Here is a 23573-nt window from a genome sequence, read left to right on the forward strand (position 1 = left end):
GCGCGGGGACCACAGGCCCAGGGACTTCCCGATGGCGCCACAGGGCGGGCAGCCCGAGTGAGCGGTGCGCAAACTCGGTTACGCGGCTGTACGTGAGCTCCGTGGGGCACCTACCCGGGCTGCACGCCCAAGACCCCGGAGGAGGCCCCAGGCCAGGGCTCCGCACCTGCTCCGGCCGGGGGGGGGGGGGGCGGGGGGGGGGGGCAGGTGTCCGGGGCTGTGCTGCGCGCTCCCCGCTCCGACCCCGGCGCGACGCCGGAGCCGGCTCCTGCCAGAAGAACCAGGGACAAGACGGGCTGAGGCAGGTGCCCGCGTCAGACGCGGGCGTCGTGCGGCGGCAGCCCCCGGGGAGGCAGGAATCGGCCGGAGACGCGGAGATGCAGGTAAAGCCGCCGCCAGCCCATCTCCACGCAGACCTCCAGCTCCCTGCATCCAGCGGTCCCCGCCCCGGCCGTCGGTAGGCGCCGCCGGTGGAGCCAGGCGGTCACCAAGTCCCCTCTGATTGGATGGCCGCGAAGTCCCAGCAGCCGCCTCCGCACCTTAAAACGGGAGCGGAGCGCGTGGGAGCTCCAGCCCGCCCCGCCCGGCCCTGCACGCGGCGGCGAGGGGTGGGGGAGGAGGAGGGCAGGAGGGAGCGAGGAGGAAGGACGAGGAGGACGGAGAGAGGAGGCGCCCAGGAGGCGGGGCCCGGGCGGCCGGAGAGGCTCCGGGACCGACCCACCGACCGCCGCCGACAGCCGGACCGACGCGCGAGCCCGGAGCTGCACCGGCCGCGCGGCCATGGCCGAGCTCAAGTCGCTGTCGGGGGACGCGTACCTGGCGCTGAGCCACGGCTACGCGGCGGCCACGGCCGGCCTGGCCTACGGGGCGGCGCGGGGGCCCGAGGCGGCCCGCGGCTACGGCGCGCCGGGCCCGGGCGGCGACCTCCCCGCGGCGCCCGCGCCCCACGCCCCGGCGGCGGCCGAGAGCAGCGGCGAGCAGAGCGACGACGACGACGCCTTCGAGCAGCGGCGGCGGCGGCGGCGGCGGGGGCCCGGGGGCGCGGGGGACGGGCGGCGGCGGCCTCGGGAGCAGCGCTCGCTGCGGCTGAGCATCAACGCGCGCGAGCGGCGGCGGATGCACGACCTGAACGACGCGCTGGACGGGCTGCGCGCCGTCATCCCCTACGCGCACAGCCCGTCGGTGCGCAAGCTCTCCAAGATCGCCACGCTGCTGCTCGCCAAGAACTACATCCTCATGCAGGCGCAGGCCCTGGACGAGATGCGGCGCCTCGTGGCCTACCTCAACCAGGGCCAGGGCCTGGCGGGCCCCGTGGCCGCTGCGCCCCTGACGCCCTTCGGCCAGGCCGCTGTGTACCCCTTCTCTGCGGGCGCCCCGCTGCCCTGCCCGGACAAGTGCACCGCCTTCTCCGGGACGCCCTCGGCGCTTTGCAAACACTGTAACGAGAAGCCGTGAGGGCCCCGAGCCGCCCCCACTCCCGCACGCGTCTCACATTTTACCTTGCCCCCCCCCACCCCGCGACCGTGTCACCCTGACCCCACCGGCCCCACCCATCGGGAGAAGGCGCCCGAAGTCGCTTCCAGCCTGTGCGCGCGGAACCGTGTAGGGCCGCGAGCTCAGAGCACGTCTGGGCGCGGTGGAGAGCGGAACACCGGAATCCGAGCCCCCGAGCCCTCGGTGCGCGCCCCGGGCAATCTCCTGACTTCCGGCTCCAAGCCCGGGACGGGACGGAGGACCTGCCCTGCTTGTCCGGGCATCGCCACGCACCCTGAAAAGAAAACCAGGACTACAGCTGGAGCGGGGACCGGCGGCGTGACCCCGGTGGAGCGGGCCTGCTGGGCGCCAGCCCGGTTCTCACCGAGCGCGGGGACAGAGCTTAGCCCCGCCGGGGCGCGTCCTCCGCCCAAGTCGTCTGCTCCCCCCGGACTGCGGACTGCGGGGCCCGCTCCTGGTGGGCGTGTTCCCGAGGCCGCGTGGCGCCTGCGCCGGGTACCTCGGGTCTCTGAGGCTCCGCGACCCCGTCGCGCCCCGACCCAGCCCCAACTGGCGTTTGGAAGGAGCTGCCCTAAGAAGACCCCGGGCCGGCAGCTTCGGGGCCCCCTCGAGTCCCAGTGTGTTACGTTTAGTTCCCCGCCTGCCTAGAGGCGCGCACCTCTAGAGGTGAGCCGACACCGGCTGTCTCCAAGTCTGCGGGATTTGTGCCCCCAAACAGCCCCCTGGGCTCCCCGGCCACCGCCGCTGACGCCAGCTCGTCCCCGCCGGGGTGCGTGGAGTTGGATGGAGACCGCGGGGCGCCCTCCGCTTACAGGCAGCCGCGTGGAGGACGGTCCTCAGTGCCCACGACCGCGCTTGGCCTGGGGTGTCAGGGAAGGGCCTGGTCTAGCTCCGGTGACCCGCAAAGCCCCCTCCGCACCAACCCCCACGCGTTTCCAGGGGAGGAGGCCGGGGCATGGGTGAGTAAGCTGGTGCCAGGGGCTACCTGACCTGTGGAAAGGTGTGGGGGGTCTGCGTCTGGGATGTCAGGGGCACGGGGTGGAATTCTGCCACTACAGGGGTCCCCGCACCCGCAGCCCGCCAGCCACCCTGCAGTCCGGCTGTCAGCTCCCAGTTCACCCCAGCCGCTCGGCTGCAACACCCAGCTTTATTAACCCAATTTCCTTGGCTGTCCTTAATGCTATGCTAATGAGGTGAGGACGGGGCCCTACAAAGCCGCCTGTCTAAAGCATTTAACTTTAATTAATACATTTCAAAAGGCCCTTTTGTATTTGCAAAATGAAGTGTGCGATTAAGCCTTATTCATAAAGACATACGCTTAATACTGGTTTTTGCTAATTTCCATATTTATTTCTTCACTGTCTTTTCTTCTCCCCAACCCACAACTTTGTCAGTTTTGCACATTCAAAAAGGGGAGTCTTAGAAACTATGTTTCAAATCCCTTTTAGGGAAGGAGGGCAGGACAGGACCAGTGCGAGCCACTTACCCGCAGGGTCATTTCAAGTCGATGGTAAATGGACTCTATAAATCCCTTACCCTAATCTGAAACAGAGTTGCTGATTCTGGTTAAAACCAGACATGTTTAGGACATTTCTATTCAGAATAAAGTATTTGATTTCAAGATTTTGTTTTAAATATGATTACATTTTAATATCAAATTAAATATGTTCATTTGTGACTGAACTCAATTTCAACTTTCAGATAATTGTGTCAACCTGGGCCACATGCTTCTAAATCACAGAGTCTAAAAAGTCCCTGAGATGCAGACAGCCATCTGTAAGCCGTCACTCAGCGAATATATGAAATACTGAGGAGAAGGTGAGGGAAAAAAAAAAACCTCTCTGCCCCATCTTGGATGAAAAACAATTTTTTAAAAGGACCATTTCAGTAATGAGTTCTTCCAATTACTTGGTTTCCAAAAAAATTAAATTCAATGGGTTCTTTTAGATGCAAAAGCTGTGTATCTACTCTTCTGGAAAACGTCAGCCTGCCTCTCACTGGGGTGGAGTGGAGTCATTTTTCAGAGCAAAATTAGGCTGGATTCTCAGCAACGCTGATGAAGCAGCCTGGTGTATCAGATGCATGTCATTTCATACCCCCTTTCTTTTTTTTTTTTAATGTTTATTTATTTTTGAGAGAGAGAGAGAGCAGGGGAGGGGCAGAGAGAGCAGGAGACACAGAATCGGAACCAGGCTCCAGGCTCCGAGCTGTCAGCACAGAGCCCGACGCGGGGCTCGAACCCATGAACCGTGAGATCACGACCTGAGCTGAAGTCCGACGCTCAGTTGACTGAGCGCCCCAGACCTCCCCGCTCTAAGACAGCCTGGACACTGGAAGAACTCCCAGCACGGCCCATGTGCCCCACATACAGGGCCCCAGGGTCTCTGCCCGTTGGCCAGCCCACCACCCTCTGGAAACGTGGGCGGGGGCTCTGGCTGTCTTCTCCCAAGGGCTGCGTCCCCACGGGGTGTCCCTGTGGGTGACCTCCCAGAGGTTTCGTGACCTGAGCACCAGCGCGGTCACTTCCTCAGCCCTGGGGAGGACTGAAATAGGAAGCAGCCTTTTTCCCAGAGGCTCAGGCTTAGATCCGCCTCAGGGTGAGGGGAGACGTACATGCTCTGACGTGGGGCGAGGGATTGTCCCTTTAAACCCCAGCTGCCCCGCTCAGAACCGGCCATGCGGGAAACTGTAGCTTTTCCAGTGGCTACCTAAAAAGAGCGAATAGATGAAATGAACTCTAATGACTTTTACGTGCCCCAGTGTATGCAAAACAGTCTCATTTCAATGTGAAATCAGTGTTTTTAAATTATTAGGGGGGTATTTCACGCTCCTTCTTTTTTGTACTAAGTCTCCAAAATCCAGTGTGTCTGAATTCAGACCAGCCTCGTTTCGAGTACTCAGTGGCCACACGTGGCTCAATTGTACGGATGCAAAGCATATGAGGCGCCTTTGTTTCCTTCACCTTCATAATAAACAGGAAGTGCCCCCTGGTTCGAGGAGTAAATTCCAGAGCTCAACAAAGAGGAGACGCCGTGTGACTCCTCAGTCTGGCTCACCAAGTCTAGGGGCAGGTGGCAAGGAAAGACGTTGTCAGCTTTCTACCACGAAACGGGGCAGCACATCTACGGCGTCACCGGTTCCCAGCATCGCGCACCCACCTCCAAGCCTGGGGAGCCAGCATGGTGACACTCCAGGGGAGGGGGGCATCCTGAAGCCAACACTGCCTTCTTCCTCTACTAACCACACAGCTGGAGGGCTCTGCCACGCTGGCCGCTGCTTGGGCCACTCGAAACGTGGGCGGGGGCTCTGGCTGGCCACCCAGGTTCATTCAAACTCAGTTGTGAGCCCGCGGAGCCCGCTCGTGGCGCCCTGGGGCAGGCTTCCCCGAGCCCAGGGGCTCCGCAGGGGTCCCTTGCTGGGGTCGGGAGAGGCGAGTTGCCTGGCTGAGGTCCTGCACCCTGTCTGCATTCACTGACCGGCACATCCGTGGCCGATGCGGGTGCTAACACGCCTGCTTGCCCCGTGGCGCCCCCAGCTTGCCAAGTGGAAAAAGAGGGCGCGTGGGTCGGAAAACCAAAGTGGGGGGCCCTTATGGTTAAGCTGATGATCGAGCATCCCAGGGCAGACACAGTCTCCTCTTCCTTCCTTTCTTTAAAACAACCGACGGCCGATATATCTCTCCCTCTCGTTTGGGTATTTTGATGAGAATGTTTCTACCTACTTGGTGAGCCTCCGTGGTCCCAGTACGTTCTGTTCCCGGAGGGCCCGGGATATTTGACACCCAGGGATCTTTGTTTTCCTCCGGTTAGGAAATTCGCTTACCTGAAACCGTATCCCTGGTGTTCAGTAATAGGTAATGGCATGGGAACTGCGGGAGCAGAACCCCACCCTACCCTAGCGCTGCCCCCGGGGGCCTGGGGCACGGGGTGCACGGGCCATCCCGCCCGCCCGAGGTCATCCGCAGCCCTCCTGCAAGAGGCGCGGCGGCTTCCGACCGTTTCATTTTGTTGATTTCATCCCAAAGGTGGGATTTTCTCTTCACCCATGCAGATGTCGCTAGATTCGTCGGGGAACTTTGTTCTACCCTGCGAGCAAGCAGATGTGCGTCCGTGCAGACACGCGCTTCGCCAAATTTGCGTGTCTCTTTCCCTTGCAGGTTGGCAGCACCATTCAACGACGGGCGCCTCCTCCTACAGGACAAGTGCTGTTCTCCTAAAAGAATGTGTGAGACGCACGGACTGTTATCCAGCCGCACCCGCGGGCGTCTGCGAAGTCTGACTGCGGCTCCCCAGCGTAGGCTGTGGAGCCCCGGCCAACCCAGCAGAGAGCGATTACCGAATTTATCATGTGGATGTGCCTGTGATACGGCCCGAGTCTTTAATCGCTCTTGGCATCCCATCGTAAGGGATGGAAATAGAGGGATTTACAATGTATTAAATCATTTCTCCAACAATTAATTACCTCTTTGGATCATAACCCTGCACGTTATGTTCCGTACCCCGACAAAAGTCAGTTCCATAAAACTGGAAAATTAATACACATTTGCAGATTTAACCCCAAAGGGGCAAAACCCACGTTACCATAAATCCAGAAAGGCTCCAAGAGTTAGCGACATTACCTTGGATGTCAGTGTTACCCCCGTTTTACACAGTGATTTATGCAGGTTCTCCCCAGTCTGAAGTGCCCGAGGCGTATGCAGTGATGTGAAGGAATGAATGCTGTTTGTAAGCGAGGCTCTCTGAGTAGGAAGCCGGATTATTTTCAAAGTCGGGGCGGAGGGGCAGCGCTCGTGAGAGGCACACGCGGAGGGGGGTCTCTGAGTAAACCGACGTTTCCACGCTCCTGTTCTGTGGTTGGCTGTGGAATCCCCCGGCTGTGGCCTGGTCAGGACACAGAGGGAGGAGGCTGTCTGGCTCCAGGGACCGCTGCAGTCTGCGTTTCCATCAGAATGCGAACCAGAGCTGTGCACGGGCCTGGCCGGTGGTCCCTGAGCCCCGGACACTCAGGCCCCTCCTGGGGTGCCCGCCCCACAGGGTGCCAGCCTGACGCGGGGAGGGGGGGCAGGGGGGTTGGTCGGTGGTGCCACCTGGGACAGGAGCAGGATCCTAGCTGGAGGGTTTCTGAGGAGCGGCTCGCCTGTGCGTTAGACACGGAGGGTCTTCCCAGCCAGCCTGGTTTCGCCTCCAAGCCCCATTTTGTCTAAAGTGATGAGCCCACCGCCAGTTGCGCTCCTGGGGGCCCTGATTCGGCCTGACAGGAGCCAACCTACCGGCTCCGTGGGGACAGCGCTCGTTGTGCTAATGAGGCCACAGCCAGTCTGGGAATTGGCCACAAACCCAAGGCACAAATGGGACCCACAACACTCGCTCATGGCCACAAGGCATCTGACAGGACGCATTTCACTCTGCAGCCGGCTGGCTCTGAGCCTGGAGCCGTGTGTCCTCGGCCCTCCCTGCACCTCCCTGCTTTGACCACAGAGGCACGGAAGTCACAAAATCCCAGGGAACCATCTCTAAGTCTCATGCCTTCTTTTACTGCCTCAGCGAACACCCGGGGCAGAAGCCCGCCTCTGCCCAGAAGGTTCCAGAGCCGGCCAGGCGGGGCTCGAGGGACCCGGCCCGCCAGGTCATCACGGTGCAGATAGAAGCCGGGCATCCTCTGCCAAGGCCCTCGGAGGGTTTCGGGTAAAGCAGCCCGGATGCCGTCTGCTGAAAGCAAACCGGCAAGGGAGCAGCTCGTCACCGAGGAGGGCTACGCCCACGATCGTTGGTCACTGGGACCCAGAAACCCCACATCTGTGAGTCAGCTGATGCCAACAGGCCCGTGGCAACCAGACCGCTGATGGAGAAAACGCCCGAACAAGATGATTTCGGTGGACAGATCCATTCATCTTCTGAGCATATCACTAACCCGCCCCGTTAGGCTGGACGAGCCTGGCTGCCAGCGGCCTTCCTCACTCCCAGAGGATCCGGAGATCTGCGCAGGCCGCACCTGCATTTCAAACAGCACACACAAGTGGGAAGGTGTGTGTTTTGTGTTCAGGAATCTGGGTTTCCAGAAGAATCCAAAGCCCCTTAACTACAGAGAACTGCCATCCACCTACACTGGGTTCCCTCCTACGGGCTGTGGGTTTGGCAGCGACATTCAGAATGACCAGGCCCCTCCAGAGCCTCCCGTCCACTCCTTCTCCACCTCCGTGACATTGGGGTACCAGATGGGGTGAGCGCTTCGCCCCAGAATGTCAAAGGGCTGTTTCCAGAAACGCCTGTGTCCAGGGAGTGGGACGTGCCCCCGGAGCCCCTTCCCAGTGTGCCCACCCTAGCTCATTCCGTCCATCCGTCTCTCGCTCACTCTCTCCCGTAGCTTCTTCAGGGAAAAAAGAAGCTCTTCGACCTCTCTCCCTCCCTCTGGCCCTGCTCCCCTGAGCAGCACACATACTCCTTAAAATACTCCACATGCAAAATACTCCTGACCATACCTCACGGTGCGGCATCTGGCCTAGGGGGAGCCCAGAAGGTCCGGGAAGTAAAGGCTGATCCAGAAGGCAGCTGACGGGCCGCCATCAGCCTGGAGCCTGGAGCCCAGTGGGACGATGGGTGGGAACAGGCCGGGGCCGCCATTATTGTCTGTGCTCACGAGTGTCCTGAACTCGTGTGTGCCAGTCGGTCGCACTACATACAGTTTCGCTCCCCACGCGGATCCCTGGGTCCTCGGCTGCAGTCAGAATAGAAAATACCTGTCCCACCGGGAGCCCCCTCACGGCTCGCTCCTCCCGACGCCCCACCTCACCCGAAATGGCCCTCGAAACCCCCTCCCACTCTCTAGACAGCCTGGCCTCCAGTGTGCTTGACCGAGGCTAGCAGGGTGACCCCTTTGCCTGCTTATCCGGACGGGGGTTTTCCCAAGACACAGGCCTTCCATTTTCAAACTGCAAAGTCCTGGGCAAATGGCTGTGCTGGTCACCCAGGGGTTAGGTCCTCAAACGGAAGAGCGCAGAAACAGCATGAATAAAACCGGGCGGAGGGCCCTCCTCTCCGCTCGCACGCCTCCTGCGGGACGTCCTGAACCCCCCGCCATATGCCATGGAGACCGTGGCCTGGAGCACACAGTGTCTGCTGAGGGTGGGGGCCCCACTGCTGCCCCCGTGGCTGCTCCGAAGGGGGGGAGCGAGGCCACTCTACGCAGACAACAGGCAGGACCCAAGGGACAGTGGTTTCTGTTTGGTCTGAGGGACAATCTCGCAGCAAGAGCTTCAGGGAGCAGGGGCGGCTGAAAGCGCTCACAGGAGCGACTCTGCAGGGGAGGGGGCGGCCGAGACGGGGGAGGGCCGTTCCCCGAGCTACGGCCACTTTCTGTAGGCCTGCTTCTCCCAAGATGCCTGCACCCAGCTGGCCGGGCCAGCACCAGAGCGTCTCCACTCAACACATAGCCCATCCGGATTTTAGGGGAGGTGATGGGGGGGCGGGCCCTGAGGGAGAGACGTCTCCAGAAGGCGCAGGAGCTGGCCAGAGAGGGAGGGCAGCCAGCGGCGGCTCAGCGAAGCTGTAGGAACAGGGAGCAGACAGGAATCGGCATCTAATGAGCACGTCGTCGGGATGATTTTGCTCTAATTTTTTGCTTAATAGGGTTGGTTTAAAAAGTAATTTTGAGGAGCCATGCCTCCCCTAAACCTGTTCGTTATCACGACGGGCCTCCCCCTCCGGCACTGCAGGGGACGTGGTGGTTAATTAATACCGTGTCGGGAAGTGGCCGTGCTGACAGATGAGGGACATGGACGGACTTTCAAGGATACTGGCTTCATTAAGCAGCCTCATTACAGCTGCAGAGCCGCTAAGTACGCTGTTTAGGGGGCGCTCAGCTCTCGGCTACTCCCCTTCTCCTCTCCGCCCACCACCTAAGTGAACCAAGGATGTTTCCAAAATAGCCACAAACGGGCAAACAAGGTCAGAGGCCCCTGCAGGCACCGACAGGTGTGCGCCCCGCGCCCTGAGCCGCTCCGGACACAGCGGCGGGCCAGGCGGGCGAGGGAGGGCGAAGACGGAGCCCGAAGCCGTCCCGAGCCCAGGTGCGGATCTGCTCTCGGGGCTTCGCGCTCTCTGGGCCCTCGCGGGGCCTCCCCATGGCCGTTCCTCCGGCCAGACGGGTCAGCAGGGCGCTGCCCTGTGCCGGCGCCGTCTAGAGGTCCCTGGTCCCCCGCAGGCGGAGGGGGGCGGGGGTGGCCTGTGAGGGGGCTGTTCATTCTTTCACAGCGTGACTGTGTCCTCTTTCTTTGCATTGTGGCTTTTGGTTTCGTAAACCGACGTTTTAACCATTTTGGACTGCATAGTTCAGCAGCCTCAGATACATTCCCAGTGTCGTGCAACCACTATACCGTCTATTTCCAGAACTCTGTTATCATCTATAATTTGATTTTTCTCAGGTCGGGCTTATTAAGATATGATTTACATCCAGTAAAATGTGCCGGCTTAAACACACGGTTCCACGAATATGGGAGACATGTGCCATGTAGACACCACCCCCAGGATCGAGACAGAGAATCCCGCCATCACCTTCTCGCGCTGGCCTAGCCCCACGACCGCCAGCACACAAGGTAGCCTAGCCTTTTCCAAAACATCTTTCACTCGGCATGGTGCATCTGAGGTTCACCGAGGTCCCCCTCCGGGCCTCAGTCTTCCTGTCTGTAAAGCGGGATGGTGATCATCAGCCCAAGAGGCTTCTGGCGAGCCGTGAGAGACGTTTCCATAAATCTCAGCGCCTCGCCTGCCCCACCTTGGTTTTTGCGGAAGTAGCCCCCACGTGAGCCTCTGTGACGCGAGACAGACTTTCGGGGGGCGAAATGAGCAGTCTTCGCGGGAAGACCCGATTGGCGCGTGCCGAGACCTCCCAAGACCGTTCCTGCCTGGGATTCCGGGCCAGCTCCGTGGCGAGGCGGCGTCCAGGGCCGTCAACGCCAAGCGCTCTCGCAGTCAGCTCGTCCGTCCCCCCGCGTCGCTTCGCCTTTCCAGACACGTGTCTTCTGGGTTAAAACTCATGCGGCCCACCTGGCTGCTGCTGGTGGCCCCCGTGACAGGTGAGAGGGGTTGAGAGTTTGGGGCAAGGAGCCGCTGGGTGGCCCGCACTCAGGACACGCGGAACCTAGAGCCGTCGTGCCGAACCCGTGAGAACCTCGTCTGAAACAAGAAAGGCTTGTGGCAAATGAGCGTGAGTCGTGCTGGGGACATAAACTGCAAAATGGGCCGTGAGAGGCTTGCTGCCCCTCAGACTTGTCCCAAACTCCTCCCGCTGCACTTCTTAGATACAGCAACACGGAGACGTCTTTAACAGGCGAGTGAGTTGAAAGCCGTCAGGGTTAAGTCCCTGACGTCATGCACGGACGGGCGTGCATGTGTGACCCGAGTGGCCTCGGCCGGCGCCCAGCCACTGGCTGGACCTCCGCGTGCCCCGGCCACAGACGTCAGCGGGGAGCTATCTTCATAAACAGGAGGTATTCATAATCCCCCGTGTGGCAGCTCAATTATCTGTCCAGCGGCAAGGGACCGTTACGGATGAGGCCGTGATTAAATTTCCTCGTGTAACGACCCTAAGTAAATCTTTGCAATTTTCATTTTGTGGAGATTTAATATAGATCGGCGCCCTGTTGTTGGCTCCCATTTTAATCCAAAGTCACTCATTAAATGGAGACCAGCAGACGTCGGTGGGCAAGGCCTGTGGGCTGAGCTGCGGACTGGACGAGCCAGTGCCCGTTCCAGATGGACGGCTGCTGGCCTCGTTCCGTGATGGGCGCTAATCTGAAACCTTGACCTGCTTCTCTGCACATTACGCATATTAAATGCAACCTGGACACCCAGGGATGGGACGTTGTGGGGCCGCAGACAGGAACTAGAGACCGTCACGTTCACGGTACCAACAGTTCCCGAGATTTATCAAGTACAAGAGTGGCAGGAAGTGCTGTTTACAACAGGCTACGATTCCCGTGTTAAAGGAGGAAAAATGTATGCAGGGATCAGATCTTCGTGGAGGGAGACGAGACGCTGCCCGCGGTGGGGCTTCTGGGGAAGAGGCCGAGGGCCCGGTGGGGAGGGGAGAGGGGACGCGGCCCCGGTGGCAGTTCTATCCCAGCCGTCTTCACACACTACGGATATTGTCTATGAAACCCGGAGACTAACCGCCGTGGGTTGAGTGTGGCTCCAAGTTACGTCCACGTCCTGATGCCTGGACCTTGTGAATATCACCTTGCAGAGCAAACTGTGTGAGTCAGTTAAGGATCTTGAGAAGAGGCACCTGTCCTCTCCTAGATCAGCCGGCTGCACCCCAAAGGCACTCACCTGCATCCAAATCAGCAAAGGCAGAGGGAGTGGGGGGAGCTGCAGGGGGAGGCAGCAGAGAGGGGGCGGGAAGCCCGACGGACACCTACCCCAGGGTGGGAGGAGGCAAGGGGATTGTCCCCTGCAGCCTCAGGAGGCAGTACAGCCCCTGCTGACCCAGCCGTGGCCCAGAACTGTGGGAGAGCTCAGTTCCGACCCAGCCGCGGCCCAGAACTGTGGGAGAGCTCGGTTCCGACCCAGCCGCGGCCGCCACAGGGAAAGTACGGCAGACAGAAGGGAAGCGGTCTAACCTTCGTGGATACAAAACGACCCAGTCCACCCACCTGGGTCTCCCGGCCGATTTCCACTTTCCCTCTGGGGCCTCAAGTCTTCTGTGTGACTTTATTCTTCCAGAGGAACAAAAGGAGGGTGTGGCAGTGGTTGCCCCAGGTATGAACCACAAGCTAGGATGGTTCCCTCCCAGGGACTGGAAGAAAACCACTCAAAGACACCCCTTCCTCCAAATAAAACTGTCCTCCCAGCAAGCCCGGGGCCGTCTTGTCTGAGTTAAGCTCTGTGGTGCCTGTGGATGTCCGAAGGGGCCACCGGCGAGGAAGCCCCTTTGTCAGTCTGTTTCTTTTCTTGTTTTAGAGAAGTTTTTCTTTTTTTCTTTTTTTAATGTTTTGTTAATTTATTTTGAGAGAGAGAGAGAGCACATGTGCTGGTGCAAGCAGGGGGAGGGGCAGAGGGAGAGGGAGAGAGAGGATCCCAAGCAGGCTCCGCACCGCCAGCACAGAGCCCGATGCGGGGCTCGAACTCAACAACCGTGAGATCATGACCTGGGCTGAAACCAAGAGTGGGACGCTTAACCGACTGACCACTGAGGCGCCCCATCAATCTTTTTCGAGAGCACGGTGCTGTCCTCTGTCCAGGGTCTTTGCTGATGTCCTTGCAGACAGGGACCTGTGTCCTCTGGGCCACACCTGTCCCTTGGGCCCATCTGCACTGCCCAGATCACGCCTGGTCAAGCAGACACAGACACACTTCCCAGACTTCAGCAGGACGCCTCACCTTGGACCACATGGGACCCCCAGCCGTCTCTGCGAGCCCCTCTGTCCCCCAACGCCCTGCCCCAGTGACTGCGGGCCGGGGGAGGGGGGACATCCAGACACACTGGCTCTATCAGTCCCCTTATATTTTATTGGTAGTAATAAATGCCCGTGCTAATTAACGGAATAGGTTTAAACCGCAGTAATGACTGTATCACAGGAGTGGCCCTTCTGGGTCTTACATAAAACCCTCAGTGATAAAATTTCCTCTGTGGCATTTTCATTAAGTTTCCATTGTTCTGAAGTGAGGCACAGGTTGTGCTAGAACATTCTGAAGGGGCTGCTGGAGCCTCACACCCGTGCTCCACTTGGGAAATGGGGTGGGGGTGCAGCGCTCGGATCCCGGGATCTGGAACATGCCCTCAGAACCATCTCTCCCCACGCCGTGGCCAGGCTGGAAGCGGGGGAGGACTGCACAAGCGACCCGGACAGGGCAGAGCCAGAGGCCTGAACAACCCGCTGATCACCGAGCCTCAGTCTGGGTGGGGATGGGAGTCTCTCTCTAGGCTGGGGGTGGGGGGAGGTGCACGCCTGCCTCCCTTGGGCTCAGCAGACAGACTTCTTACAAATGAGCCGTTTGGGGACCCTGGGCAGCACACGAGGAACTATGTCCCCAGAAACCAACCTGTGCAATGCTTCCGGAGAGATCAGCCTGCTCTCAAGAGACTGGTACATTTTCTCTCCCATGGGGATCAGCTCCCAGGATTCATTTGGACCTTCACCTGGTCCCCAGTGCCCGGGGCTAACTGTGCCCGCTGACCCCTTGCCATTGCCAGGGAGGAACTGTGGGCAGCCGCGTTTCTCAGACATGGGCGCAGGAGCACCCAAAGACAGCACGAGGAAGCCAGAACAAGGACCCCCCAGGCCAGGCCCTAGACCAGAGCCCATCCCGCTGGCAGCGTGGGCCCCGTCTCTGTAAGGGGGAGGCACTCCTGACTCCCGAGCCGTAGGTCTACAGGGACTGGGGGGTACGGATTTGGACGCAGTGGACGCGAGTTCCCGCCATCGCTGTGATCGCACACAGACGGGTACCTGTGTCAGCAAAGCCAACTGTCCCAAGGTCACCACCTCCGTCCTTCCAGACCTACACATGGAAACCCAGGAGAGTAATGTCGGAAATCAAGAGCCTGCATTTTTAAAACATGAGTTCAGGCTTTCCTCTAATTCGGACACTTGTTCCGTTTGTTCTCGACTTGTTTATCCTCCCTGGGCCTCCCATCCCCCATCCCAGCCTCCCTCCCCCCCCCCCCCCCCCCCGGGCCTCCAGTCCCACTCCTGAGCCTCCCATTCCCACTCCGTCCACTCCCATCCCCCCCCCCGGGGCCTCCCCTCTCTCTTCCTCTCAGCCTGGGGAGTCTGCCCTCACGTGAGGCCACTGCCCAGGAGAGGACTATGACCTCTGAGGGCCCCTGTCTGTCCCTTGGATGCTTCCACAGACCCAGGCGGGCGGCAGAGTTTGCCAGGAAGCAGTCGCTCTTTGTCAACTGAAGCCAAGAGCCGAGGCCGCAGGGCAGCGCCTGCCCCCAGCTGCTGCTGTCCTCTCTGTAAACCACCGGCCGCTGGGCCCAGCTCAGGCCCTCTCAGGGCCGCCAGCAGGCCCATCCATGAATATTGATGGCACTGCCTTTGTGACAAGCGTCCCACATGGGCCCGGGCCCGCTGCAGAGCGGCCGCTGCTCCGAGACCTATCCGGCTTTGTTGAGGGCCAGGACGCGCGGCGGCGACAGATGGACACTGGCCTCCAAACCTCTGTGCGCCCGAGCCCTGCACAAAGGAGCCCGGGATGTTTTTAATATCACACACTTGCCTCGGGGCTTGTTTTCAGTCCCATTTACCAAGGGCTTGGGCTTTTTATCAGTCAAATGCCTTAAGCACTTTGTCAAGTTGGACATCTGGCCGCACGCTTACAATTTTTTTATTTGCTAAAATATTTAACAGTGTGGCGGGGTGGGGGGGGGGGTCACCAGAGACTTGGGCCACCGTGGCACATGCGGGCACCAGCCACCCCAGCAAAGCACCACAGGGGACCCCGTGGGAGTGGCTCTTCCCTGGTGGAGCAGTGGGAGTTCACCCCATTCGGGGCCTGGTGGACGCCTCGCCGTGTTCCCCGCCTCTAAACAGTAGGGATCTGTGAAGTCAGCAGACAGTCGTGATTGACAACGGGGCTGTAATCGATCCTGTACGTGCACGTCCACGGCAGCAGTCTGTTCGGTACCAGGGCGCAGCCGAGGCTGGAGTCGACCCAAGTGCCCACCAGCCCGTGAACGGATGGACCACACGTGGCCCATCTAGACGATGTGCGCCACTCAGCCACACGAGGCACGTGGTTCTGACTCGCACGGCGCGCGTGGGCCTGGAGAACGTGACGCGGGGCGAAAGCGGCCACTCACAGAAGGCCACACGGTGTGAGATTCCACTGGCACGAATTGCCCACAGCAGGCAAACAAGGGGGATGGGAAACGGATGGGTGGTTGGCAGGGGCGGGGGGTGCGGTGTCCTTCTGGGGTGACGAAAAGTCTGGAACCGTACAGTGATGAGATGATTGTACAAAATTAAAAGTGGTTAACATGGTAAATTCGTAAAAGGGAATTTACCGAGATGAGGTGAGGCTGGTACTGGCTGTAATGGCCTTAACCCTGATCACCAGCGGTCACCAGTGATTAAGGGTCCCCTTGTGCTCAGCACGGCTGTCTGCTGAGGCCACATTAATGAGCAAGAACAGGCATGGACAGCAACCAGATAACTTAGCCTGAGATGAAGGAAGGCTTCCTGGAGGAGGTGACGTTGGGCTGAGCTCAGGAGAATGGGGAGGGGGTCCAGGCAGGGAAACAGCAGGGAGGCCATTGAGGCAGCAGTGTGGCTCCCAGGGATGAGAGAAGGATGACCTAGGTAGGGAACAAAGAGGTCAAGAGGGCAGTTCCTGCTCCTGCCCCAGGAACAGCGGGTCACCCGTGTAGAAAGGAGGTACATCAGAGGGCAGTTTGCCTGCCCCGTGGGCCCTTCCCTGAGCCCCTCCCACGTGCCCGGCCTGGTGAAGCTGTTCTCTCATGCCTGCCCTGGGCCCCACACTTCCCAGGTAAGGACGCTGAGGCTCAGAGAGGGTGGGTCACCGTGAACCCCATGCCCCCTCCGGGCAAGGCCTCAAGCCTGAGTCTGGAGCTCCTCTCCAGCAGAGGGAGGCAGCAGCCTGCCAGCTCCAGTGAGCGCCCCGAGGGATAAAGACTCCTGAGAAGTCTCAAGAAACTGGCCCAAAGCCTGTGGTCCTACAGCCTGGGCCCCGGGAAGCCGAGGTCCCCAGTGTTGGGCCAAGTCCTCAGTCCTGGTGAGGACCACTCTCCGTGCCTCACCCTCTCCTGGGCCACCGTAAGAGGCCACCAGCAGCACATGAGTGCACGGTTGCAGGAGCCACCAGACTGACTGGGGTGCTCCTGCCTCAGACCAGCCTCCATCACTCGCCAACAGAGGGGGCCTAGCCCCTGGGGCTGCACGCAGTCTGAGGACCCCATCCCCAAATGCCTGTGCACAGGGGATGACCGTGGTGCCATCCACGTCTGTCAATAGCACTGAAGGTCCACAGCCAGGGCCAGGCCAACAGGAGACAGCACGAAGGACACAGTGTGGAGGGACAGATCCTGGACGGCTAGGGGAAACTGAGCCCTCCCCAGCCTGGAGGGTCTGCCTGGCTGTCAGAGGACATTCCTGGGAAGAGGTACAGAGAGGCTGAGGTAGGGGGTGTTGTAGGGCATGTTCTGGGGAGATGGTCAGGGCCGCTGTGGGTCACGATCCTGTCCCCAGACAGGCTGGTGGTCATCGAGCAGGGTCTCTATGTCCAGGGGCCCCCAGTGGCCCCAGATGTGCCCACCCCACCCTCACCAGTTCCACGCCCCCTCTCTCGGCCCACCCTCCTGCTGTGCCAGGCCCCCTCGGCTTGCTGCCCCCCGCCCACTCCCCTGCCTCCTGCCTGCTCCCACTGTCTGAGGACAGAGACGGACCCACTCCACCCCACAGCGGGTTGGCCAAGGCACCTCTACACTCCTGGATCCATCCACAGTCCTAGTGCCCACACTGTCTGGGGAGCAGAGGAGTGAGAAAGATTCCAGAGGCTTCCACACAGTCAGCATGCCCAAGCTTGGACCAGTTCCCCAGAATGGCCCAGCAGGGTGTTGACCTACAGCCCTCTACACCCGCCTGGCCTTTGGACACGGTTCTCAGAGCCCTGAGTGTTCTCCCCGCCCCCCATCTCTTCCCCATCACACCCACCAGACCCTGGCAGGATGCCACCCCGGGGAAGCCGCTCGGACTTCCCAGCCCAAGTCAGCCCATGTTCCCACCCCATGAGCCATCCAGGCCTTTTTCCTGAGCTGGGCAGGACCCCATCATTGACGCCTGGAGTCAGCACCTCGGACAGGGCCAGGTCCTGGGGGAGCCCAGCAGGGACCCTGGAAGGGGTTCACGAGGTTACCACCCCAACTCCTGGAGGGGACAGCAGCAAGACAGGACTCACCTGCGGAGGAAGGTGGCAGCAGGGACTGGACCCGACCGGCTGGACCCAGGATGCAGCGGAGGGGGCCCTGCGGCCAGCTTGGGATGCAGTGGAGGGGGGCATGACGGCCCACTCGAGACGCTGTGTCCTCCGTCAGCTTCTTCAAAGAGGACATCTGTTCGTCTCTCAAGGAGACCGGCTTCTCTCCCCGCCCTCCTCTGGATGAGCTTCCGTGTCCCCGCAAAGGTGCCGGCAGACATGAAATGTGCCCGCCAAGCCCACCCTCATGTGGCTGAGCGTCTCGGGCTGACCCTGGGTCACCTGCACCCCCACCCCCACCACGTCTGTCCCTCCCAGCTCCGTGGCTCCGTCCCCACGGGTCTGGGCCGCGCAGCCCCCTCCGCCAGCACCGCCAGGACCCCAGCCGGCTCGCGCAGGTTCTGGTGCACCTCTTGCCTTTAGATGTTCAGCAGCATGAATATTCTTATTTTTTATTTAAAACTAATTTGGAGTTCTCGCTCTCTAAGGGGCTTCTAATCACCAAAAATCGCCTACGGCAAGAGCTGATTGACAGGCCAACGTGGCCACTTCTGAAGAACAAATTGGCCATTGGCGGAGCCACATACAAAGGGAAATGCCAAGGGCTTGTATTTATGAGCTATTAGGGAGAATGCTGTTAGCATCTGCTTCCCACATGGGCAAAAACACCTGTCAGACATCAGGAGACCATAAAACAGCCCACGTTTAATAGTTACTTTGTTTAAAAAGTCATTAAAATTGAATGTCAGCTAAAACTTAGGAAAACAGTTATTCTTCAAACCCCTTTGATTCTTGCTAGCAAGCACACAGGACTCTTTCTTCCCAGGACAAAGACGCAAGTTTGTAAAGGGGACGGGGGGACTGCCCCAGAGCAGCTTCAGTGACAGAGCGAGACTTGAAGGAGAAGAAGTGTCTGTTGGGACCCCCGATGAGGTCCTGGGTGTGGCGGGGTGGAGGTGCCTGCCCACCCTGTGGGATGGCTGGCTGGACAGGGCTGCACCCTCACCAGAGTCTGCAGATTGGGTCATCCCAAAGGCCTCCACCCTGACTGTCCCCGCTTGCCCTCAGTCCTCCCCAAGCAGGGTCCTCCCCAGGCAGTGTCCTCTCCAAGCATGGTCCTCCCCAAGCAGGGTCCTCCCCAGGCAGGGTCCTCCCCGAACAGGATCCTCCCCAGGCAGGGACCACAAATGAGGTGGGCTCTCTCCAGCCACGAGGAGGCAAGTGCAGGACCCTCACATCTCCTCAGTGTCCCCAAGAGCTGCCAAGTAGCCAACAATTAGGGCCAATTCTGGAGACGACTCCTGATGGGAACTCATGGGCCCAAGCCCAGGATCGGGTCAGAGTGGCAGGTGGGGCTGGGGGGCTGCTAGTCAGGCAGCCAGAGCAGGGCCAGGCCAGTCCGAGGGGCTGTCCGCCTCGGAAGGTGGAGACAACTGCCCGCTGCTCGCAAACAACAGATGGTCCCGGGGACAGAAATTGGCCCACAGCCCTTGTCACATTCGTTACACAATGTGGGTCAAATACTGAAGGCGGGGAGAGGTTTGCTTTGGGAGATGGCAGGGGCAGGGAGCCCTGGTACAAGCGAAGCCCACCATCATCTCCACCCCACTGGACAGAGGGGAAGGGAGACGGGGCGACCCAGGTCACATCCATGACCCTCACCACACGGAGGGAAGGACTGAGATGGCCGGAGTCACGTCCCTGATTGTCACTGGATGGAGGGGAAGAACGAGGCCAGGGTTAGGCACAGGCACAGGCAGCTGATGAGAGTGACCAGCCGGCCCTGGGGACTTTGGCCCCAAGAACGTTGTTCTTGCTCAGGTTCTAGGCCCATCTTTGCCCGGGGCCTGCATGCTGCTGGGGGCTCAGCCCAGGGCTGCACGTCAGCTAAAGGTTGATGGAAGGAAGGAAAAGTTCCGCCTGGCCATGTCAGGGCTTCGGAGCTCCCAGGGTAGCTGGACAGCTGGACATAGAGACCCCAAGAGAGAGCAGACGCTGTAATTGGCCAGCTTTGACAACGTGACCTGTGCTACAACGGACCGGGTAGCCCAGCCTGGGGCATCTTTCATGTAGATGAGTTAACCCTGGTGAAATCGTTTCAGCAGAAGAGCCGTGGAAATGTTGGACATGGTGTGTGTGGCCACGTGGAATGATGAGCAAGGACTTCAGCGGGTTCAGCGAGGAAGCTCCGGAGAACATTCTCCAGGGAGCACATCACATGATGGAAGCTGCGTGGGGTCTGTGGATCTGGTGTCCTCGCGGGTGGTGCCTGCGGATCCGTGTGTGCTCGGTCACCCATTTGGGGCAAAGTCCTGGGGACGGGGCAGAGAAATCTGAATGGTGGCACAGCCCTCCTTCCCCAAAAAGCCATCATCCTGGGGAGAAAATGGCATGAGATGATGATGCAGAGGGTCCGTGGGGAGCACTGCAGCTCGTCCCCAACCTCCTCACCCCAGCTCAGCCCCAGGGACTCAGGGACTCCTGAGGAATGGCAGTTTGGGAAGACCAGGGGTGGTGAGCAGCATGGAGGGTTGGGTCTTGCTGTCCCTGTCCCTATACTGGGGGAGCCTGGGGCGGGGTCTCCCTAGCCCCAAATTCCAAATGACCTTCAGGAAGCTTTCGGACCGTGTACCGTCGAACAACGCTCTAATCCCAGCCTGTGAGACAGGGCCGCTGTCCTGCAGGGACAGAGGAAGGAGGACCCGGGGTTGGACCCCGGGCCGGACAGGCTGGAGCCGCTCCTTGGTGGGCATCAGGGGCCACGGACGGAGGTGAGCGACCCCGGAAAACACCGTCAGCGCCCCAGACGGGGGGCCCACATGTCCCCGTTGGGGACCGAGTCTCCTCACGGAGGGCACAGAGGGGCCAGCGCCCGACCGAGGCACGCACACACGGACAGCGGCCTGAAGCCCTGTCACCAAGTATCAGCGGTCCTCTCTCGGGGGCATTTATTCCCACTCATTCGTCCTCTGCGTTCTCAGCAAAGAGCATGTCTCTGCCAAGTCCATCAGGGCAGCGTCTCCAAACTGGAAAGGAGAGCAATGTGGGCCCAGGGGGGCCGATGGTGCGTGCACCCCCCGGCACTGCCCACGAGCTGGGAGGCTCCAGGCAGGTTCGCCGCCCCTCTGCCTCCCTGGAGATGGGGTGCCAACCTGACGGCCTCTTCCCCTACTGTTCGAGGACGCCAGACAGAGACAGGCTCCGTGACCCGCCATGGCCTCCGTCCCTCCGGACACAAGGAGGGCGGCCGGTACCGGGCACCTGACCCGGTCTCCGAATAGCCCTGTGCGCCCGACATTTGCAGCTGAGGCGAAATTTGCAGGACGTTAAACCAGACGCTTTTTTTTTTTTTTTTTTTCAACGTTTTTTATTTTATTTTTGGGAGAGAGACAGAGCATGAACGGGGGAGGGGCAGAGAGAGAGAGGGAGACACAGAATCGGAAGCAGGCTCCAGGCTCCGAGCCATCAGCCCAGAGCCTGACGCGGGGCTCGAACTCACGGACCGCGAGATCGTGACCTGGCTGAAGTCGGACACTTAACTGACTGCGCCACCCAGGCGCCCCCAGACGCTTTTTCTTAATGTTATTTTGAGAGAGAGGGAGTGAGCGTGCACAAGCACCCGTATGCGGAGCAGGGGCAGAGAGGGAGGGAGAGGGAGAATCCCAAGCAGGCTCTGAGCTGTCAGCACAGAGCCCAACACGGGGCTCGAACTCAAGAACTGTGAGATCCTGACCTGGGGCGAAACCGAGCGTCGGACGCTCAACTGACTGAGCCCCCAGGAGCCCCGTTTAAACCAGACACGGTCAGCGGCAGTTAGCACATTCGGTGCTGTGCGGCCCCACCGCCTCTCGTTCCAGAACATTCCTTCACCCCAAACGGAGGCCCGCCACCGGCGGCAGTCAGGCTCTGCCCACCCCGATCCCTGGCAACACCGATCTGCTTCTGCCCCTGCGGACTTTCCTACGACTCGTGTCCTCCCGGGGTCCGGCCTCTCACCCCACGCCGTGGTTTCAAGGCTCGTCCACGCGGCCGCGTCCACGCTTCGCTCCTTGCTGAGCCCGAGTGACACCCCGCCGGGGGCTGGACCGCGTTTGGCGGACCCGTCGTTGTCTCCAGCTCTGGCTGCCGCCAGCGTCCGCGTGTGGGTTCTGCACGGACACCCCGCCATCCCTCTTGGGCGCACGCGGAGCGCTGGAGCTGCTGGGTTGCTATGGAAACCTCACAGTTCGGCGTCTGAGGATCTGCCAGGCGGCTCTGCCCGGGGGCTGCACCCTGTACCCCTCCCCCGGCGTGAGTGGGGCTGCGCTTCCCCACCGCGTTCACGCCAACGCTTCCTGCGGCCTGTGTGCTGATTCCAGCCGCCTCCTGGCTGGGCGCCGGGCTCGCCGAGGTGGATCCGCACGTCAGCAAATGATGATGCCGTGCGTCTTTCCACGGGCCGCGCTGTGCGCCAGGGCTTACGGGCCCGCGGCTTGTTTGTGGCGAGCAGGACTGAGCCGTTCATCTCCCTGGACACCGGTCGCTGGGGTGCTGTGTTCTGTCTGCACCGTGGTCTCCCGGGCCTGCACTGGTGTTTCTGTTTCAGCAAAGGGAGAGTCTCAGACACGGAGGACGTGGGTCTCCCCCCAGCCAGGAGAGGCTGCCCTGGGGGCCGGGTGGAGATTTGCCGCAGGAGGTCACGGGGGGGGGGGGGGGGGGGGGGGGGGGGTGTCTCGGCACCACCCTGTGGGGAGGGACGGAGCAGGGGGAAAGCCGCAGCCACAGCCGAGGTCTCCATGGCCCCGCGGGAGGTTCTGGAGCTATGACGGCCCTCACTGCGGTCGGTCCAGCTGAGGCTAGGGGGTGGGGGTGGGGTGGGGCGGCGGGGCCAACCCTGGGGGAGGCGCAGCCTGGGAAAGGGGCTCGGCTGTCAGCTGCCAGCAGCCCCCACCCCCATCCTAAGTGGGGTCTGGTCGCCCACAGCATTTTCTACGGCCTCCAGGGCAGCCTCACCTGCCCTCTACAGCCCTGGGTTCAGGGCAGGTGGCAACAGAGAAGCCACACTGTATGGCTGAATTGTGTCCCCCAAACCCAATGTTGAAGCTCTAACCCCCGGGGGTGTCGGGGTGACTGTATTTGGAAGGGGGGGTTTTCACAGAGGTGATCAGATCAAATGAGGTCAGTGGGGTGTGCCCCACTCCGGTCCGTGTCCTTGTAAGGAGAGATCTGGAGGACGGCATCTTCACGGGTGCCCAGGAGAGAGGCCTGGGGTGGGGGGCGGCCTCTGTGGTTGGAGCCCCTAACATGCAGCACTTTGTTCTGGCAGCCTCGGGACACTAAAACGCCACCGTCACACCTACCCCGAGGGCGCTGGGCTGGTCCCTGTGGAGGCGCCTAATTCTGGGAATACAAACGAGCATCCAGGCAGGCACAGAGATAGAAGACAGGAGGGGGGTCGACAGAATACGAAACGTCCCTGCTGGGTGCAGCAGGTGTCGGGGAAACCGCTGGCTCGTACACAGGGAGCCCGTCCCCCAGGCGTCTTCTTCACCGAGGAACAGGAGGAAATAGGAAAATACATTCCCAGCCTGGGCACCGGCTGAAGGCTCTCTGAGCCAGAGGAAGAGCGAAAACTTGAACCACTTACGGGTTTGCAGGATGGCAATTAATGCTAACGCGTTAAATAATTTAATTGGACAGGGTGTACTTCGTGTCACATGTCCCTGGCATCTCCGTTGGTCTGTCCTTGGCACAGATGCTTTCCCGGCTCCTTCCTAAAGCAGCTCCTGGGTCCTCTGCCCACCTGAGCAAAGGCAGGCATTGCTTTTGTGAGCAGGAGGAAGTGGGCATCGGTCAAATTCTCCCTGAACAACAATCGTGAGCCAAGACTGGACAGCCGAAGGGCGGCTGGGGACGCCCTGAAACTCAGGGCCCCCCTGCGGTCTTCCCAAGAGAACGAGCCCCGTTCTTCCCGCAAGCCGGACCCAGCTCAGACCCCCCCAGACCCTCCAGCACCCACATTGGACGGGCACACCCCTCCACTCTCTCCTCAGGGAGCCCTAACCCATCACCCGAAAGCCAGGCTACTTTACGTCAATCATCGTATTCTCTCTAGCAGCCGCTGTAGGTCGAGCATTGGAGGGGGCTCATCTGGGCCATTCTGTC

The 23573-nt window shown here is 60.5% G+C and overlaps 1 protein-coding gene and 1 long non-coding RNA gene across 4 annotated transcripts; one reads left to right on the plus strand and one right to left on the minus strand.

Annotated features, from left to right (window-relative positions):
* Positions 1-523: 523 nt before the first annotated feature.
* Positions 524-8454, plus strand: BHLHE23 (basic helix-loop-helix family member e23). 3 transcript variants are annotated; one of them, XM_019426336.2, is made up of 2 exons: positions 524-2453; positions 5545-8454. In XM_019426336.2, exon 1 carries the CDS (start codon positions 781-783, stop codon positions 1453-1455), a length of 675 nt encoding a protein of 224 aa, XP_019281881.1. In that variant the 5' UTR covers positions 524-780; the 3' UTR covers positions 1456-2453; positions 5545-8454. The 3 variants fall into 3 exon arrangements, with proteins under 3 accessions (XP_019281881.1, XP_019281880.1, XP_019281879.1); XM_019426335.2 differs by having other exon boundaries at positions 675-2453; positions 5651-8454; XM_019426334.2 differs by lacking the exon at positions 5545-8454 and adding an exon at positions 3196-3582 and having other exon boundaries at positions 675-2453.
* Positions 8455-18114: 9660 nt separating this feature from the next.
* On the minus strand, positions 18115-22099 carry LOC109253422 (uncharacterized). Its single transcript, XR_002074382.2, has 2 exons — positions 21426-22099; positions 18115-19804 (listed from the first exon to the last, which is right to left on the minus strand). It is a non-coding gene; the product is annotated as an uncharacterized LOC109253422 (long non-coding RNA).
* Between the last annotated feature and the right edge of the window lie 1474 nt (positions 22100-23573).

Source organism: Panthera pardus, unplaced genomic scaffold, assembly GCF_024362965.1.
Source record: "Panthera pardus isolate Hobbes unplaced genomic scaffold, ASM2436296v1 HiC_scaffold_25, whole genome shotgun sequence".
In the NCBI taxonomy this organism is placed as follows: domain Eukaryota; kingdom Metazoa; phylum Chordata; class Mammalia; order Carnivora; family Felidae; genus Panthera; species Panthera pardus.